Raw genomic sequence first — 19,215 nt, 5'->3', positions numbered from 1 at the left:
CCTCTCCTGTCCCTTGTCACCACTGCCATTTGTGCCTGCACAGCGCTGGCCCTGCCCAAACATCGGAGCGTTAAAAGGTCGGAATGGAAAACACTCCACCCAAGGGTGTGGGAGAGGCCATGGTGGGGACACACCACAGTGACACGGATTGTGGGGGGGATAAAATGCTCTGCCACGAGTGGGCTGGAACAGCACAGCTCCTTTCATCTGTGCACTTTTGCAAGTGATTTATGGCAGGGACAACCTGGGGTTTGGGGCTGGCAGCATTGCTGACAATGGTGACTGGTGTCATCTCAGCCCTGGCAGGGGGTGAAGACTTGGGCACTTTTTACCTGCAGGAGACTGGATATTGTTATGGCTATTGCATGAAAAACAAGCTCCTATTAAACCATTCCCTGAAATGTCTCCCTTGGTCATTTCATGATGCTGCTTTTATTTTTCAGTAACAGTCACCAAGAGACCTGAGGAACAGGGGAAGGGAAATAAATAAATAAAAATAAAATATCCTAAGAAGGCAATTTTAACATAAGCCTTCATTTTTCAAGACTATTCTAAACAGGAAGATGGAAATGAAAGCAAAGTCAATGGGTGAAGTTACTGTAACATGACAACAAATGTTTAAAAGTTGTATTTCAAGGCTGCAATTCCCAAAGACTGCAGCAATGAAATAGAGCTTTCTTCCTAACTGATGGAGCATTTCCTTCCAGATAAAACAATTTCCCTGATATGTGAAGTAAATAAAACCTACCTATTAACCATATTTTACAAGTTGAGTGTGTTAGCAAGAAGGTGGAGGCGTCACACGTGGAGCTACACAGGATCTGCACAGCAGAAAACACATCCTGTGCTCAGCTGAGGGCTGAGCAGGGCACTGTGCCTCCTCACTCTGCCACTGCCTGTGGAAAATAAACTCACAGGTCAGAAAAGCCAACTCCTAACACAACATAACCAAGAGTGACAACAATGTGGACAAGAATGGAACAGAAATACCTTTGTTGGGATCAACAGGTCCTAAAGGAATCACACCTAACCTGTTATTTTGACAGCAGTCAGAAGAAAAGAGCCACACAGCCAACTCAGCAGGTCCTCAGCAAGCTCAGGCTTTTTAGTTTGCAGCTGGTTCTGAGAAAAAAGGAACAGTCTCTTCTCCTCGCTTTGTATAGATTGTGCTGCTCCCCATGCTGTCCTTCAGTGGAGCAGTGGCCACAAAGTCCATTTCCTTTATTCCCCATGGTTTTCTTAGGTTTTTTTCTCAATGTGGTATCAGATCAGTCCCAGGGAGTAACTGCATCTACACCAACTGAGATCTAGAAATATTCAGGAGATGTGGAGTTACACTATGCTTTCCTTTGGAGCAAAGTCTTCGGTGTTCCATCTACTTCCTACTAATTTACATCCCTAAAGTCCTCAGTGGTCCTTGAAGGGCTTCTCCTGCAGCACTACCTCTTACACCTGTTGGACAAGTGCCATTCAAATTCCAAGAGCAATAGCATTGCTGTGTCAAATGTACAAAAACAACATCTTTAAAATATGCAATCTGATGCAGGAAATGACAAAGGAAAAGGAAAACAAATCAGAAAGTCACGTAGATAATTTTGTCTAAGAAACAAAAAAACGCAGACTGAAAACAAATTTTGGCAGTGCAGTAATTAAAGCAAAGTCCATATGGCTTAAGAGAACAGTCAAAGTGCACAGAAGGCAGTGGGTTTTTTGTTTGCTTTGCATTCCTCTCCACAGCACACTCCAAGTCATCCTCTTTGGAGCCCCATCTCCATCCCACACACATCCTACCAGGTGCAGAGAGGGGGATGACTCACAGGGTTTTGGCTCAGCCATGTCTTTGCGAGTCCCTTGCCATCTAATGAGCTACAGATCATTAGCCAAACTCAAAAGCCCTTAAACACACCCACTGGAGTTTTTGGTTTTGAAATTTTTCTTCCTGGAACCTTTGGAGAGGAACAGCAATCCAGTGCCAAAGCTATGCAGAGTCTGCACGCACCAAGAGCAGCAGTGCTCGGAGGCAGTGCCGGAGAGCAAAAGCAGTTCTGAGATCGTTTGCCCTGTCCAAGAGGCATTGAAAGGTGACAGCAAGGCTGAGCTGGCCCTTGGCCTCAGCTGTTTTGGTGAGGTGCCACCAGGATACTCCCAACCAGGCCCCTGGGCAGCCTGGTTTAAACAACCTGCTCTGAAGACACCACCTCCCCTGCCACAGGTGTGCGCATCCCTTGAGAGGACAGGGACAATTTTCTGTGGTAACAATGCCCACATAGGCCTTGACAGGACATTAGCAAGCACCAATTTTCCTGGCCTATCCACCTGGAAGGAAATGCCAGATCCTGGTGTGGCAAAGACTCTTCTACTTCCAAATTCACCTTTCAAGCTCTTATGATAAAAAGTCTGGTGACCAGGACTGTTGCTACGTCCAAGGGCTGGACTTCAAATCTTTCAATGCCTGACAACTTACTTGTGAGTAAACAACTTGCTACTAAACATGACAGACTCAGGAAAAGAATAGAAAAGAATAAAACAAAAAGTGAGCTGTACAAAAGAATGGAGAATATATGAAAAAAAATCTCCTATTTTCTTTCCAAAGGCAGTAGTTTCAAGTGCACAGAGCAGGCTGTAAACGTGCACAAGGTAATTCATGACCCCAATGCCTGAAAAAACTGGTTAGCTTTATTTGGAGACATTTTTTTCTTCTCCCAGATATGAAGCTGCAGAATCAATAAAAGGCACCTGTGGACACCAAAACTCACCCAGTCTGTGTGGTGTGTCTCTGTACTAAAAAATAAAATCTAACAAACCCTGCTACTGTGTACATTTTACAGACCAGTAAATAGAACTGCAGAGTCTGGGTGAGAAAGGATGCTCAACTTCTGTTGGCAGGGCACGGTAACTCTGATGATCAAAACCCTCATCAATGAGTAAACTCTCTAGGTTGTCACTGAAATTTTAATTGAAAATTTCCTCTGGCTTGCTCGGTTATGTCCTTTGACTTTTAAAAAATGACTGATTCAAATGGTACACGCAGTCCATGAGGAGGATTAGAGCCACACCAAAAATAAACTGACTTTACATCTGAATTCTTCCCACCTGCTTCGCCCACCACTGCCTACAGTGCTCTTTTGAGCCATCTCCTCTTCCAAAGGCCCTGGAGTTGGAATATTTAAAGAATGCAGCAGGTCCCATTTGAAGAAGAAAAAAAGGCTAGTCAGTAATTCAATATAAATACACCAGTAGTGAGCTTAGAGCAGACACAGTGACACATCTGAGCCTACATTGATCAGCCAGTGCTCCTAATGCGTGGAGCAGCAAGAAGAGAGGAGGTGTCTGCTTTTCACCTAAAAATGTGTCCATTTTCTATGTTTTACTACTTAATCTTGATGACAGAGAAAAATTAAAAAGAAGATAAAAAGGAAAAAAAAAAAAAGGAGTAGAGAAAAAGGAAGAAAAAGGAGCCTGGGAGGTTTTATGTTTTCTCTTCAAATCACATCACAAAGTCACTCATTGCATCTCGGGAATTCACCTGCTTGTTTGGGAGCAGTGGGACAGGAGGAGGGGAGAGAAAGAAAGAGGGAAGGAGCAGGGCATGGGAGCTGCTTCCTGAAGCAGTGTTACAAAAAGCAGTTAAAAAACCCCTACTATTCACAAGTGGTTAAAATCATCACTGTTCAGAATTCCTTTTTTTTCTTTTTGTTTTCTTAAACAAAGGTTCAGCTAGTTCAGCTCCGTGTTTTTATAGAGTTGATTGTCTTCAGAAAGGAAAAGAAAAAAAAAAAACCAACAAAAAAACCAACCAAAACACCAACAACCCAGCCTCAGGTGTGTTCCCATCCGTTTCTACCCTGATAAGAGACGTCCCCCAGAGTTCAGCATCCCGGCCACGCGCACACGGCCGCCGTGGCTGTCCCGCCGTGCCCCAGCCCGCTCAGACAAAGGAGGAGAATCCTGTCACTGGAGTCCGGGAGCCGGGCGCGGGCTGTCCCGTGGGGGTGTACACCCCTCCTGAGCTCTGTGTCGTGATGACAGTCTGGAAATAGGGCTCTGTCTCGCTGGCCGTGCACTCCTCGTATCTGTAGGACGCCGGGTGCTGCTTCACCCCTTTCTGCTGCCGCTTCCACGAGTTGTAGTAGGTGGGGTCGCTCATGTAGTGGTTCACAAAGGAGTGCTTGGGCAGCTCGTCCTCGTAATCCGAGTCAGTGACCTGGGGCATGAGGAAAAATAGAATGAAAAAAATCGGTCATCAGTATCGATGATTTTTTAGCCTGTTGTGCTCGCAAAGAAATGAGAGGCAGGTTTAGCATCACCAGCTAAAGCTGCAGTGTTAAGGTGAGAGGGATGGCAGCCCCAGTGTGGTCCCACAAAAGCACTGTGCTCTGCTTTAGCCAGACTTTGCTGCTAGAGGGAGAGTCCCCTGATGATAAGCGAGAGAGAAATCCCTTCTAATTCCCTGCAGAACGATGCAGGAGCAGCCAGGAGCTCCTGTTTGGGCACAAGATGCAGAGAAGTGTAGAGAGGTCACAGCGAAATCAACAGCTTTCAATCACAATCAGAAATATTGCAATTACAACTGAGCATCTCTCTTCTGATTGAAAGACAGCAGGGATGCCTTCCTCACAAACACTCTGGTTAGCCAGGCCACTGTTTGGGGTGGCCAGCCCAAGCCACCTGCACAGGACTCTGGGTGTTAAGTATTGAAAATTAGTTCTGTAACTGGAAGGGAGTTAAGTAAAATCAGACTTTTTTACAGGCAAATAACACTATTTGCATGTTCCAGCTGATTATTGGTGGTACAAGGTACACAACCAGCAGCGACAGAAGAAAGAGAATGCAAAATCTGGGGAAGAAGAGCTGCCAGGCAGGAGGGGCTGCTTCCTTGGGATGAGTCAGACCCAGCTCTGTGCTCAGAGCAGATCCTACCCCTGAAACATTTATGCACGGTGGCTGGAGAGCTTCAAAGCTCCCATCAATATCAAGCAGGAGCTCTATTGAGATGTAACCAGATAAGCTCTGTGCATCTGCCCCTCCTCTGAAGTGCTGCTGCTGGGATGCAGCTGGAGGAATCACAGAGGGCTCAAACATCTCTGCTGAGCGCAGGGACCACGGCAAAGCCTCGGCCATGGAATCTCAGAGCTCATTTTCCTTCTGTTCCCACTGAAGGTCCCACCAGTAACAGCCCCATCCCATCCAGCACACAAACATTTACCCAGGCATTTCCAGATCTCATGCCTTCCCTCAAAATCTTTGGTTAGACCATGCAAAAGCTTTTATTCCTCCCCCCTCCCAATAATCTGCATTGCCAATTCTAGAGGCAATTAAATATCAGAGTAGGAGCTGCCTAAGACACACAAGAGAGACAGGTAAGTGCAGCTCATCACTGTTTGTTGCTGCAATTAGTTTCAAAAGGTTGATGGGGTTCTGATCTATGACACCACCCAGCAAACACACATCCCTCTTGATCCTGCCTGCCACAAGACTTGTCTCTCCTTCTCTAAAGCTCCTTTTTAATGGTCTCTGAAGAACAATCCTCAAATACCTTGTGAACCATCGTTTGAAAAGGGCACAGCATCCATCATCCCACTTCTTTGCTTAGGTAGCTGCTTCAATACTATTCTGTGCCCATTTTCAGCACAGAGGGTGATGGACAGAGCTGAGAAATTTTTCCCAGGGCTTTCCAGAAGTGAGCAAAGCAGCTTTTTACAGCTTTGCAAAACTTCCTTTACACTATTACCTGGGCTTTGGCTCTTTAGGAATTATGTACTGTTTGATTTTTTAAGAATGAAAAGCTTCAGGTGCCTTGACAAGTGATCACTAATACAACAAAGCCCTACCAGCATTTAATAATTATTCCAGAAGGAACACAGAAAGCCTATCTCCTAGAAAAACACTCCATTGCACCAGCTGCCAGGCTTGGGAAGCCAACACCCGACTCCCTCCAAAGACCTTCCTGAACAGGTGGTTTTTGCAGCATTCCTGGAATAGCCCCAGATTTGGATCACTTCACAGCCAGTGGGTGCAGAGAGCAGCTCCAGAGTCTTGGCACTGCTGCCAGGAACATCCTGCCAGCACTGCCCTGTCTGTTTTTGCAAGGGGCTCCAACAGGAGTGCCATGGATGGCTGCAGATGTGGCAGCATGGCAGGGCCAGGCACCAGGAGCTCAGGCTGGTCCTCACTGCAGACAGCCAAATTCACCAAAAGATCCCCAAACCCTGGTTCCCTCTGTACTCAGCAGGAAGCCAGATTGCATCCTGCATCAGTCTCCAAACATTATGCTGTGTGTCCATAGTGTAGTTTTAAAGTAAATGGCTGGGAAGCTGAGGGATGACATGGAAAAAAGTCTCTGCATCCTGAGCAGAGACAGGTCAGGATTGCTCACCAGAGGCAGCACCCAGAGCTGTGAAATCCTCCAGCTGTCAAAGGCATGAGGCACTGCTCTCCCATGTCCTCTGCCTCCTTCCCCAGCCCACCATCACTTTTACTGACTCAGGCACACTGACAAGGAAACAGCCCTGCTCAAAAGAGGGATCACAGCTGAGCTGAGGTGGCATAAGCATGAGGAGCAAAAAAACCCCCACAAACTTCTAGTGGCTCTTTATGAGTCTTCCTGACGTCCCCACAGAACAGAGGATCTGTGGGGTTGGATAAAGCCAACTAAAAGGCTGGAAACCCCAAGGAGAAATGCAAAAAAGCATGTGACACAGCTTTATAGCTGTAATAGTACTGATGCAGCCACTTGAGCTCTGTCCATCACCAGAAAAAAAACCACTCTCTCACAAAACTAATATAATTTCTGTTCCTAAGCCAAGTTCTTTCAAGATTCCCAGAAGTCAACATAATAAAGAGGAGAAATCCTGGGAACACTTTAAGATGAGGAGATATCATTTGAAATACAGTGACACTCAGATTTGCCTGAAAGAGGGAATGTAAAACAATACCACTTGCTGATAATTTGTCCACTAATTAGTTCATTATACCAACTGAAAGGGAACACTGTTTTGGTGTAAATAACACCAGGGTCTTTCAGAAGGAACTGTCATGAAACATATAGAGCTGCAGTAACTTCAGCCTTTCACCATCATTCAGACTGATGCTGGAAAGGATAACCTGCTTGTTAGTGTTGACACAACATGTTTTTTCTGCGCTTTTTTTCAGAACAGGCAGGAACTGACTATTGTGTCTGTGTTTCTGAAGTATCTCCTAAGGTCTGCTCCCAGCAAGACTCCAATAACCACCCTTATCAGCAAGGAATACTCTAAACTGGCATTCCACAGCCCGATGAAAATCAAGGAGAAGTAAGATAAACCTGTTTAGCATGACAATACAGACAGCTTATACTAGAGGATTACTCTTTAGTGGTTTTTAAACTATTGAGTAAATAAAAATGCTGCAGGGCTTTTTGCTTTGTTTTCAGTTTTCTCCTTTCCCTATGACTGTGGCTGTGTTACCTTGGAAACCTCCATAGACTGGAGCGTGATTGGGTGAGTGGTGACATTACACACTGTCAACCAAAGGTGCATGGATGCCTATGAAACAACAAATACAGAAAATGAGAGGCTATTTAGGTTTATTTTTCATAGTACAAAATGCACAAGTGCTGCTCAGAGGCAAGTCAGCCACCAGAGTTGGCTGGCTTAGTCAGTGGGAAATGTGATAATAAATTTGATAATAGTTCCAGTTATCCTTTTAAGTGACTACAAAAGAAACAGCCTTATAAGATTACTTCTAAAAAGTAGATGACAGCAGGATTTTTTTTCTGTTGGCCTGAAATAAATATGCTGTAAAAGACACAAGGAAAACAGTATGCAAAACATTTCTCTGGACATGGGAACCCACTCTTACTTGTTTTATGTGTCACCTGCAGCTGGTTTCCACATAGTGTCCAACTTGTCAAAATCAGTGGAGAGCTTTCCTGGAAACAAGTTAAACTCTATTCCCTCTGAAGTGTTAAGTGGAACTTAATATCCTTCTACAGAGCTGAGAAAGCCAAAGCCAGTCAGACTGCAGAGAGCAGTGGGAAGGCCAGAGCATCCAGCACTGACTGATAATGTGTGCAGCCTGTGAGAGTATTTTCTCCTGGAATCAGTTTTTGGGAGACCACAAGGACATGTGAGAACACACAAACATGCACCAGCCTTCCCTCTCTTCCTGCTCTTTCTTGGCTGGATAACACTGCAGATACATCATCAGATGGTGAAGACCAAATTTTTTCAGATTATCTGTCCAGAGCCTTGTCCATTTGACTCATTAACTAAAAGCCTATTATTATGAATCATTTAGAATTTACACTCATAGCAGTCTCCTGCTCCGTACCTGCCAATTAAACTTCTTTAACCTCATTAACAGTACTGGTGCTTGGCTTTCATGACATGGAGTAAGTTCACCACTTGATTTATGAATATTAAGAGTCCTACTTGATTTCCCCTTTGTTTCTGTGTGTCTCTCCTCTCCAGGAGGGAGCTTGGAGGAATGCTCCCAGGCAGCTGTGTTTTAAGTGCAGTCAGTCAGCCCAACAGTTCTTCATGTTCAGTAAACCCCAGGAGACTTGAAGCCAGTGAGCTTCCCTCTTTTCCATATAAAATCTTGACACCTCAGGCAACAGGCGTAAGACTAAGCAGTAACATGGTGAAAAGAGGATTGAAGGCAAAGGCACAGTTTTTGTCCCTGCCTGCCCTGATATGCATCATATTAAGTGGAATTTGAGACCCACACACAAATGTATTAGAGGAAAACAGCATCAGGACCCTCTGCTCCAGAGGACCAAACCTGGGTAGAACTCTTACATGAAAATATATCTTTAACTCTTCATCTAAAGGCAAACCATTCTGTCTGCTAAGACAGATAAAAAATCTGTAAGTCTCAGAAAACAGAGCTTGTCTATTAAGATCTTCTCTGAGAACAGAAACTGAAGAAACTAAGAGACAAACAGGAAGAGCTAATAGGTACAGGAACACTTGAAAAGAGAGAGGTCAATCATCTATGCCCACCCCTGCCCCAACCCACCCTCACCTCCTGCCTCCACCTGCCAACATAAACAGCATTTTCAGGCTGATCAAAAGGCAGCATCTCCTACTGCTACCTCTACTGGGAGCATATTAACATTTCATGACTAAAAGCACTCCCCACCACAAAAAAACCAAACAAGCATCAAAGACATTACAGAGGCAGGCTGCATATCCAAGGCCCAAGGAAAAAACAGGGGCATATTTTGTGCATTTACTCACGTGCACATCCACATTCACAAAAACACCAGAATCTCAACTGAGACCTTCAGGCTCAACAGCAATACAACAGTAAATAAACAATATCAGTAGCCTGAGAAAAAACCCACCAAAATCACTTCATTCTCTGCTGTACAAGCAGTGCATATAGGAGGCATAATGACACCCTGCAAGGAGACTTCTGCACATCACCAGGAAATACCACACGGGACATTGAAATTAATGTCAAAAGGTGCCAGTGCTAAATTCACGATCATGCTCAGCAAACTGTTTTAATGACAGGTTTAATGCTGGGCTGTTACAGTGACATGACCAAAGCACTGTGGGTTTAATCTGGAGGGTAATGCTGGAGCATTGCAGAGACATTGCACCAAGGAAAGCTGCCTGCACGATGGGTCGGCCACAGGGCAGCACAAAGCAGCAGGCTGTCGCTGGTAATTAGCAGGAGGTGAGAGCTAGGTAGCCAGGAAAAGCAGCTGTAGCTGCAGGTGCAGAAAAGCTACAGATGAAAACTGTCATCTTCTTTCACTACTTGCTGCCCGTGATTTTTTCTTGCTGCAAGGGTCAGGTTTGGCATGGTTTGGCCCACTGCTCGCTTCTTGCGCTGTCAGTTCAGATTCATCAGCATCTCAGCTGACAGCATCTGATTTTAGAGACAGATTTACCTTTCTGCATCTCCTTTGAAGTCTGTTTATTCACCCCTAGCCACTGCTGGACTTTCACAGACAGCAAGTGCTCTCTTCCTTCTTGCAGGGAGTGTGAAGCACAAGATGGAGCCTTGCCAGATGGATAATGCTGGCACACACCCACCTTCTGTGGAGAGCAGTCTAAAGGCAAGGCTGGGGTATCACAGAGCTGAATGCTGGGCCCTCACAGCCATGGCCAGGTCTCCCTGGCTCCCTCACTTCCCACCTAGTCCCTCTGTAAGCAAGGCAGTGGCTGTCACCACTCAGACCACTCTTCTGATTCATGGGGTTTGCTGCAGCTGTGGAACTGCAAACCACATTGCACACTGCAGCCAGTGCAACAATCCAAAGCACATCTCACCTTTAACCTCACACACAGTTATTTTGCAGCACGTGTGTGTTTTTCCAAAAGTGCCCCAAGTTTGCAGCCCACAGGCAGAAGGGGGTGTGCAGATCCTTCCAGAGACTGATTGCACTTATCTTTCTACCTGAGTCTGGAAAACTGAATATCTGCCAAGGCCAGGTCTGGAATATGCCTTGGCTGGGTCCTGCTTGTCATCCTTTCCTTTGATATTTTTATTTTAAGATGTGATGCAAACAGCCTGGTGAATTGAACCTTTTAAAATCCCTGAGACAACCAGTGACCACACAGCATGATGCAGGTATGAGACTGGGACTTCAAAGACTTGCCAGGATTCAGCATGGAAATGAGTATCTGCAGTGTCTGTGCAATGTGAGGCAGATGGAAATCCTTACCTCTGACTCTGACACCTCCAGGGGCTTCTCGTTGAGGCCCAAGCCCTCTGTCAGCACAGCCCCATTGTACTTGTTGCAGATATCCTCATCAGAGTAGTGCAGCCCCCCTGGGCTTGGCCGAGGAGGAGACCTAGGAAAGGCAAAGGAAGAGTGTTTGGAATGTTGTAATTCCCCTGGAATTAATGAAATCCTGCTTAGAAGCCAGAATCACAGGTAGAGGCAGAGACTTGGGTGTTTAAGTCCTCTTCCAGCTTTTTACCTGGTTCCATTTTTCTTTGAGAAGGTGCTCTTGATGTTCAGGTGTCTGCTGTTGAGCTCCAGAGCAGTGAAGCCTCCATTATCCAGGGTGACTGACTCTTCCACATTGGAAATGGTTTTACCTGGAGCCAGGAAATGAAAGGTTCAGCTAAACAAAAGCACTTTCCCCCTAAACAGAACTGCAGGAGCTAACTTGTCCTTCTTTCTGTTTTGTGACATCATTAATTATTTGAAATTCTCTTTATTTTTCTTACTGGCAAGTGCGAATAGAGTGAAGGCAAGGAGTGAATCAGGAAGGTGAAGGGGCAGAGGAAGCCAAAAGAGGAGAAAGGAGTCAAGGATGGATGGATGGATTTCATTCAGAGGCAAGTATCTAAAATAGCACAGATAAACTGGGCTTCAAAAGTGCTTATTCTTGATTTTTGACTATAAATAGAAACCAGATAACTAATTTAGGTGGCTACTGCAGATGTCCTAAATCAGGTGCTGTGAATTCCATTCCACACTGACTGGAGCAAAGCAAGAGAAAGTAAAACTAGGAAATGTAGGAAAAGAGAAAAAGGAGAGAGAAAAAAAAAGGCTGGAAAAAAAGCAAGATAAAGGGCAAGTGGATAGCAAATGGGGAAAATATGCCACAGCTGAAATGAGGATCAGGTATAGAGAAATCACTGGACAATGCAAGGCAGGAACAAGGACGGGATGGGAAGAAGAAGGAATTCTTTCTATATATATTTCTTTCTATAAATGGTATTCTTTTCAGTATATTATATCTTGTGATCAAATCTAGCAGGAGCTTTTTCTCTCCTGTGCTCATCCTTTGTCATCCCAAAGGTGTGAGCTGAGCCCGTGTCCCAGGGAGAAGGGCTGGCTGCAGCAGACAGGTGCTTTATCCTTATCTTCAATTTCAGTGCTGCATCAAGGCTCTGTGAACACAGATGTCTGACAGCACAGGTCAGACCTGCCTTTTCATGTCTGTCCCCCAAACACACAGTAAAACTAAGAAGATGAGAGATTTCCTATGAGCTGTGCATACAAATATGTAATAATATTAACTTGGTCAAATGCCATGGTATGCATACATCTTTTATCTCGTGGGACTGAAATCTGATTTTCTAACACTTGTTAGAACTGAATTACAAAGAAAGAGAAGATCTTCACTTTGGGACTGAATTACTAAATACTGCCTGGAAGACTTCATTACATTAATCCCTAAGAACAGGTAGTGCAGGGACCCATCCACCTGATCCTTCTCATTAATGTGCCTTTTTTGGCACCTCCTGGCATCAGAGAAATTTCTTGCTGCAGGTGGAGGAGGCTATCAGAGAAATACACATGTGAACAATTCTCCCAGGACTTTATCATGCAGGGAGAAGAAAAGATAAAAAATATTCAGAGCTCAAGAATGAGGCTTTTTCAAAGGGGACTATTTGCCATTCCAAGTTACAGAGCAGGTAGCTCCCGTTTCCTTTCAAGAAAGGAGATTGGTAAAAATCATCACTAAAGGAAAATTCAAAGCCTGATGCTCACTATATGTTAAAATGTAACAGGTCCAGATAACCAAGACACCTCCTGGCTGCTTGGCCCCCAGCCCAGCAACTGCAGCTTGGCTTAGGGAAGGAATGTGGGATGCAGGGCACTCAATGTAGAGGAATTGTGATACAGTCCTCACACACAGAGGTTTAGAATATCTGCATTGGAACAGCCATGGAAAAGCAGAATCTTCCTCCTTCTCCCCATCTATCAGGGAATTATGGCAAACAAATTCCTTATTTATTCCTTATCTGCAAGGTGTTTGACCCAGACTCTTGGGCTTTTTGCAGTCTGTCCTGTCTGAGCCCATGGCAGGTCAGTGTCCAAACTCTGATCCAGTGTGGCTAAAGGCAAAAGCCATTTCTACCAAGCCAAACAGCAAAGAGTTCCAAGTCTTCTGCCAAGCAAAATAGCTCTCAACACAGTCCCTGCTGAGGAAATCAGGAGTTCAAAGGAAAGGTATTTCTGATTCTTGAGACTTTTGCACAGCACAGAGATGATGCCTTACCTCCAGTGCAGTTCTTGTACTTCTTGCTCTGGCCGTGCAGGACCAATGCAAACACCACCAGCAGGATGAGGATGAGGCTTGAGAGAGCCATCACCAGCAGAAACCACCACTCCTCATAGAAAGGGGCTTCTGTTTGTGCTGAAAGAGCAAAAAACAAATAACAGTTCCTCTTTGTGGCCCTTTTAAATTTTCTCTTGTTCCCCAATGAAACATGACTCCTCAGTGGTGCTCAGGAGAGAAGGGGTTCAGACTCTCGAGGGTCTTGCTGACCCTTCTAAGATGTCAGAGAACAGGAGCACATCACAGCTCCAACCCAGAATCCCAGGATGGTTTGGGTTGGAAGGGACCCTAAAGCTCATCCAGTGTCACCCCTGCCATGGGCAAGGACACCTTCCACTATCCCAGGGTGCTCCCAGCCCCATCCAACCTGGCCTTGGACACTCCCAGGGATGGGGCAGCCACAGCTTCTGTGAGCAACCAGTTCCATCTCCACAAGCACCTTTCACACCCCTGGAGCAGCTCCAGAGGCCCTTAGCTAAGAAGTTATCACCAGGAGAAGAAAGGCAGGTTTCTTCCCACAGCTCTGCACAGCTACATTTCTTGACCATGGCAGGCTTGGCATTCCTGGGTCAAGGGAACCACTGATATATGTGCCATGACCCATGATTATTCCACTTTTTGAGAAGCTTATCTTGCCAAAATGCTGTTCAGTGGCTCTTTGAAAAATACAGCTAGTGCCAGGGAAAAAAGTACACTTGGTTCAGTGTCTCTCAGTACCTCCATTAACTCCAAATTCCAACATTCACTGCTACTGTATATCACTTCTCCATCCACTGAGCCAAGCCCGATGTGCAGCACAGGGGTAACAATTCAATTGCCTGGATTTTGTGCAGTCTCAGGTCATTTCACCCCATCTGACCTCAAGTGGAAACACAAAATGACACTAACTTCCCCTTCCTGGAGTTACCTCGCCAGTCTTGGTTTAAAGTAATAAGTATTGTTGTTTACTTGCAGTGATGTTCTTTTTGTCCTCCCTTGAGCTCTCTCAGCTTTGGGAAAAAGTGCAGCTTCTGAGCATGAGCCAGCAGCTGATATAATTTCCCTGTATCTGTAAGGTGGAACACCACCTGGCAGGAATGAATGATGCCAGGAGAACAACTCAACCCCTCACTATCACCAAACACTCTCTGCCTCTTTCCCTGACTGTCCCAAGCCTGGATCTGAATAAAAGTCTGTTTTAAGCCTGACAATACCAGCTCAAATTTGTTCCAGGTCACTGGGTATTCTGCAGCAGGGAAAAGCAGCCACGCTCTTTCTTTGCTAGGAGGCCAGTCCAGGCCAATAAAATCCTAGAGACAAACTGCACAAGCCATGCTGGGCTGAGCAGATTCAGGGCAATTTATACCTCCCTGTGCCAGCTGAAGTGGCCAGCCTAAAATGCTTTATACTTTTATGACTGTGAATCTCAATGGAAGCCTCTCACTTTCCTACTGCAATTTGAGAGGAACACTGAAGCATCAAAAGGAGGTGAATTAAATAGTTCTGTTCAAGTGGAGAACTTACAAACAAGCAGTTTATTTATAGAAAGCTTCACAAGGAGATGCATGCCCTGCTTCAGAGGAATAATGTCTTGGAGCAAAGCAAAGACTGACATGATTGCTGGTCCTTTACACTGTGTTACAGCCTCTGTGAAACCCCAGACAGGAAAAACACTGACTCTTGGTGTTTGAAGTGGGTTGTCCATGCCCTTGTCCTGAAGAAGAAAAGCAAGGGTAGCACTCACAGGAAATCCATGGAAGCTCTCGTGGGGTAAGTGGTTAATTGTGTCAGGACAAGTGCAGCAGCCACCATGGTGAGAGCAGCACTTGCTACTCCTGCCTGCTGGGGAGTTGTTGAATGGTGTTCATGCCTTTCACTGGAGCAGCAAAGAGATAAAAGCCACTCCAGATATTGGAGCACTGCCAGGTTCTCAGGACTCTCCAGAATTTTTTAATCACAAAGCCACTTTATCAGGTTCTTTCCTTCCCTTTGTCTTTGCTGACACAGCAAGGATGAAACCTATGGCTCAAAAGCAACCTGGAGCAGAGCAGGGGGAAGAGGAGACCCAGCAAAGCCTCCCCAAGGGCAAGGTCTCTCACCTCACCACAGGCCAAGGCACTGCAGCTGCCCAGCCCAGGAAAGCTGAGAGAAATTTGATTTTCAAGGTACTCAAGTCAGGAAACCAGAGGGCTGGGCTGCTCACAGGGATTTGGGAAGCACTTTTAGGTCATATCCCTATTTACAGGGAGTAAGCTCAGGAGAGCAGGGAGAGTGGGAAGAGCCCCAGAGCATCACCAACAAACTGTTCTGGTGGAGGGGAACTGTAGGAATTACACTGGAGCAGGACTGCCAGCATAGAGGATTATCAGGAATAATGTGAAACTACACTTCTGTATTTGTGAGAGCCAAATACAAAATAACACAGAAATGTTTATCACAGTCCAGATAAAAGAAAAAAAAAAAAAAAAAAAAAAGAAAGCAGAGCAAACGAAAAACAGTCTGGGAATGCAGAAAGAGAAAACAAATTGTAGACTGCAAATTAGTCATGACAAGAGATTTGACATAAAAACTCTCTATGAGTAGGTTCTTTATCAAGCTTTAAAATAGCACATGCACAGTTTTCCTCTTGAGAATCAAACATACTGTAATTTCAAACCTTAATTCACCACTGTATTACTTCAGTTTTATCCTAAAACAAGTGAAAATAACCTGCTCTTGATTCTTGGCTGCAACTAGAGAGTCTGGTTTGTTTCTTTTTCCCCTCTTCTCCCTCAGACTTGGGAAATTACATTGAAAAACCTTTAAAAAAAAAAAATCCACAATTACCTGATACTGCCACAGAAGGAACACTTGGCTCTCCATAGCCAAATTCGTTGACAGCCACCACCCGAAATTCGTAGGTGACCCCTTGTCTGAGCTTGTCCAGGCCCACTGTGTAGGAGGTGGCGCTGCGAGGGATGTCCTTCACAAACATGTCCCAGAGTCCTTCATCTAGAGAGCACCAGGAGAGAAATGGCATCAGCTGGGAGCCCTGGCACTGCCACCTGCTCGGTGAGAGAGCTTGGCACTCATGGTGTGCTGGAGCCAGGGCAGGGACACGCTCACCTGGAGGCTGCCCTGTCACACACAGGTGTCAGAATGCCCTGCAAACCCCATGTGAGTGCATTGATTCAGGATGGGATCTCTCCATAGCCCCAATGGAAGAGGTCTCTAAAATCAGCAGCAGCACCCACACAGACCTGAGCTGGCTGGAGCAGCTGCCAATCCCTCCTGAGTGGGTAAGGTCACCCATCACATCTGTCATTTGACAGGTCAGGTAAACCCAAGGCTGCTTTAATGAGTCCTAATCACAAAGGCTTTGCTTGCCTTTCACACTGCAAAATTTGCTTTGCTGTGGAAGGACTCAAGTGAGGCTTGGACTAATGTAAGTCCTTGTGTGAACTGGTGTCACTGGAGTGCTGCTTGGTCCATGACAGCAACAGTGTTGTGTCCTTGGCATGGCACAGAGCTGGTGCTGCACTCTGTGCTCTGCTATTTTAAACAGAAATGAGTTTTGTTCATTTTTATAAAGCTGTTGAAGTTGTTAGAAGCACAATGCCATTTTGATGGGAGTATTTCAGTAGGGTAATCTTGGCTCTCCACAGCCATAATGACATTAACCCTGATTCACATCCTGATCAGGAACCATTCCCATCCCTGATCCACACCTGTAACCTCACATTCACTTGACTGCAATGGAATGAACTTTCAACAAGATGGATGCTGGTACTTGGAGGAACAAAACCAACTATAATTAAAAATACCACTCAAAAATTTTGAGGGCAGAAATCAAACATTAATCTGACTGATTAGCTTCCCAGTAAAAATTGGTGCCCAGCATTTCTGCTGAGAAAATGGAATCTCTGTCTACACCTGGGGCCAAACCCTCAGCTCGCCTCCCCAGCGTAGCTCTCGCAGACCTGACCTCTCAAGCATCCCGTTGGGCTTTTACTTTTAGCTATCAAAGCTGTTCCAACAATACCTATTTTTCTCTGCATGTCCCACAGTAGTGGGAACAGGATGATAAGCTCTCCACAGACACCACTTCAGTGTGGGAGCTGCCTGCTTTCAAAGACAGTCGTCTGCAGCAGGACTCCTGCAGCTGGAGGTGTTATTGGGGTAACAATAAAGCAGGAGCCTGCAGTGTTACCCTCAGTGACTCGTTCTGCTGCTGCAGAGTGAGCAGGAATCCATCCTCATTTGCTTTACCTTTACCTGAGTGTAACCTAATTGGAGTCACTGCAGCGATCCAGAACTGTGCTGGTGTAACAGAGCAAGGTCTGGCCCTCAGCCTACCCCTGTGCCACGGGGAATAGCAGCAAAGATGGATTGATTAACACTGCAGGTGCATTTCCATGTGAATGTTTTAGCTTTGGCACCAGTAAATATTGGCTGGGTGATTTGCATGTCTGCTGACACACACAATGAGTAACAGCCCCCAAATTACAGCTTTTCTGGTCAGGAGGATTGGCAGTCTCAGTGGATGCAAAAAGCAGGCTGCAATGTTATTGTTCCAGCTGCATTTGAGAAACACCAAAGAACAATAAAGATAGGTAATTTTCCTGCCATGCTTAAAACTTGGACCAATACATTATTCACCAGCATGATCAGACTATAATGAAGTTATCATAATGTACCATTGTTATGTATTAGCTGGGTATTACAATGGCTATAAAACATGAGATAAAATATTGACTTCCCTTTTACAGGGCAATAGAAGCCGAGATTATTTCTACCACATAAAGTTACAATGTAATAAAAAGGGAGTTTGGGATTTAGTTTCTCTGAAGAGGGTGGAGTGAGGGATGCATTTTCAAAGTTGGGTTGTTGCAGCCACCGACACTCAGAAGATGCATCTCACGACTGTAAAATATTGCCATATTTGCTAGAATTGCCTAAGCTTTCATAAACACATTTGTAAACAGCAATAAGAGAATTTGAGCCCATTGTGAATTGTCTGAAAAGCAATTTGTTTGCATTCAAAGCCACTTAAATAGGGGAAGAAAAAGCAACAATAAAAGTGAATGTTCAGCACTCATTACAACAAACACAACTGTTCAGACACACACTTTCTCAAACCAATCAGGGTGCACAGTGCAGAAAACCCAACAGACCAAGAAGTGTAAATTTAACTGCTCTGTGAAGCTTGCAGTAAGTTGGGAAAACCACCCCTGAGAGGTCAACATTGCACTTCCTCCTCTCTGTCCCCTTGCCTATGGTGGTGATGTGTGGGGCAGCAAGGGATGCTGGTGGATGCTTCCTCAGAGGTATTTTTGTCTCACAGGGACACAGAGATGCTCTGGCTGGTGGCCACATAGTCACTGGCCCATCTCCCTTTCATTCACTGAAAGAATCTTTGCCAAAATTTTCTTTTTTCCCCTGGGGTAGGACTGTCAGTGCTGAGTTAATGGTTGGACTTGATGATCTTGGAGGTCTTTTCCAGCCCTGATGATTCTAAAATGGGACCCAGCCCATTATCCCTGGGGTCCCAGAGAGGTGCTGATGCAGTTACAGTGGTGAGAATCTGCACAGTGACATCCTGGCAATAGGGATCTCCTGCATCTTCCCCACTGCTGACCCCTATACACAGCATAGCCTGTGGTGGCCAACACGGTTTTTAATTCCAGAGCCTCAGATAATTTATCTTATATCCATCTGGAACATCTCTTTGTAGACAATGATCACAATCAGATATATCTGAAGTAAAAACAAAGCGTTATTCCAGTTGTGAATTTTGAGATTAAATATTGAACACGCACTTGTGAATTCCTTCACTGCACCTCTCCCCCATCCTCAAAACCAGGTGTGTTCTAAATGCTGGAAGTTCAGCTGAAAGAGAATTCATTAGAAGGCCACTTGTGATAGCAAAGACTGGCCTTTAAGTTCAGTAGAAAATTGTTAGTGTACCATACATGGTATTTTCCACTCAGGTTAGGGGGGAAAGATGCACATGCTGTGGCTGGCACATCAGCTGGGTGTTAACTCCTAGAAACCACTGGGAAGAGCAAAGTTTGCAACACTTAACAGGGCTCAGGTGCAGGACTCAGAGGGACACCCTGAGGGAGGCTGCCCTTGCTTTTCTTTTCAGTCACATCAGTCCCCATCTTCATTCCCCACTGGCACTCAGCTTCTTAAACATGCGATGGAACAGCGAGCGCTCCTCAAAAAAGAAAAAATTTTC

General features: G+C 45.2%; 1 protein-coding gene across 3 annotated transcripts in view; it reads right to left on the bottom strand.

Moving 5' to 3' along the window:
• Positions 1 to 966: 966 nt before the first annotated feature.
• Positions 967 to 19,215, bottom strand: part of SDK1 (sidekick cell adhesion molecule 1) — a 385,780-nt gene continuing 367,531 nt past the window's right edge. For all 3 annotated transcript variants that reach the window (XM_056503413.1, XM_056503412.1, XM_056503414.1), the window contains 5 exons: positions 15,822 to 15,986; positions 12,957 to 13,094; positions 10,920 to 11,040; positions 10,661 to 10,790; positions 967 to 4,204 (listed from right to left, as the gene is read on the bottom strand). In XM_056503413.1, the coding sequence (XP_056359388.1) occupies positions 3,929 to 4,204; positions 10,661 to 10,790; positions 10,920 to 11,040; positions 12,957 to 13,094; positions 15,822 to 15,986 (830 nt within the window). In that variant the 3' untranslated portion in view covers positions 967 to 3,928. The remainder of the gene's footprint in view (positions 4,205 to 10,660; positions 10,791 to 10,919; positions 11,041 to 12,956; positions 13,095 to 15,821; positions 15,987 to 19,215) is intronic.

The sequence above is a fragment of the Oenanthe melanoleuca genome, chromosome 14, assembly GCF_029582105.1.
Source record: "Oenanthe melanoleuca isolate GR-GAL-2019-014 chromosome 14, OMel1.0, whole genome shotgun sequence".
In the NCBI taxonomy this organism is placed as follows: Eukaryota; Metazoa; Chordata; class Aves; order Passeriformes; family Muscicapidae; genus Oenanthe; species Oenanthe melanoleuca.
Note: the sequence above shows the minus strand (reverse complement) of the source record. Positions and strands in the feature narration are given on the sequence as shown.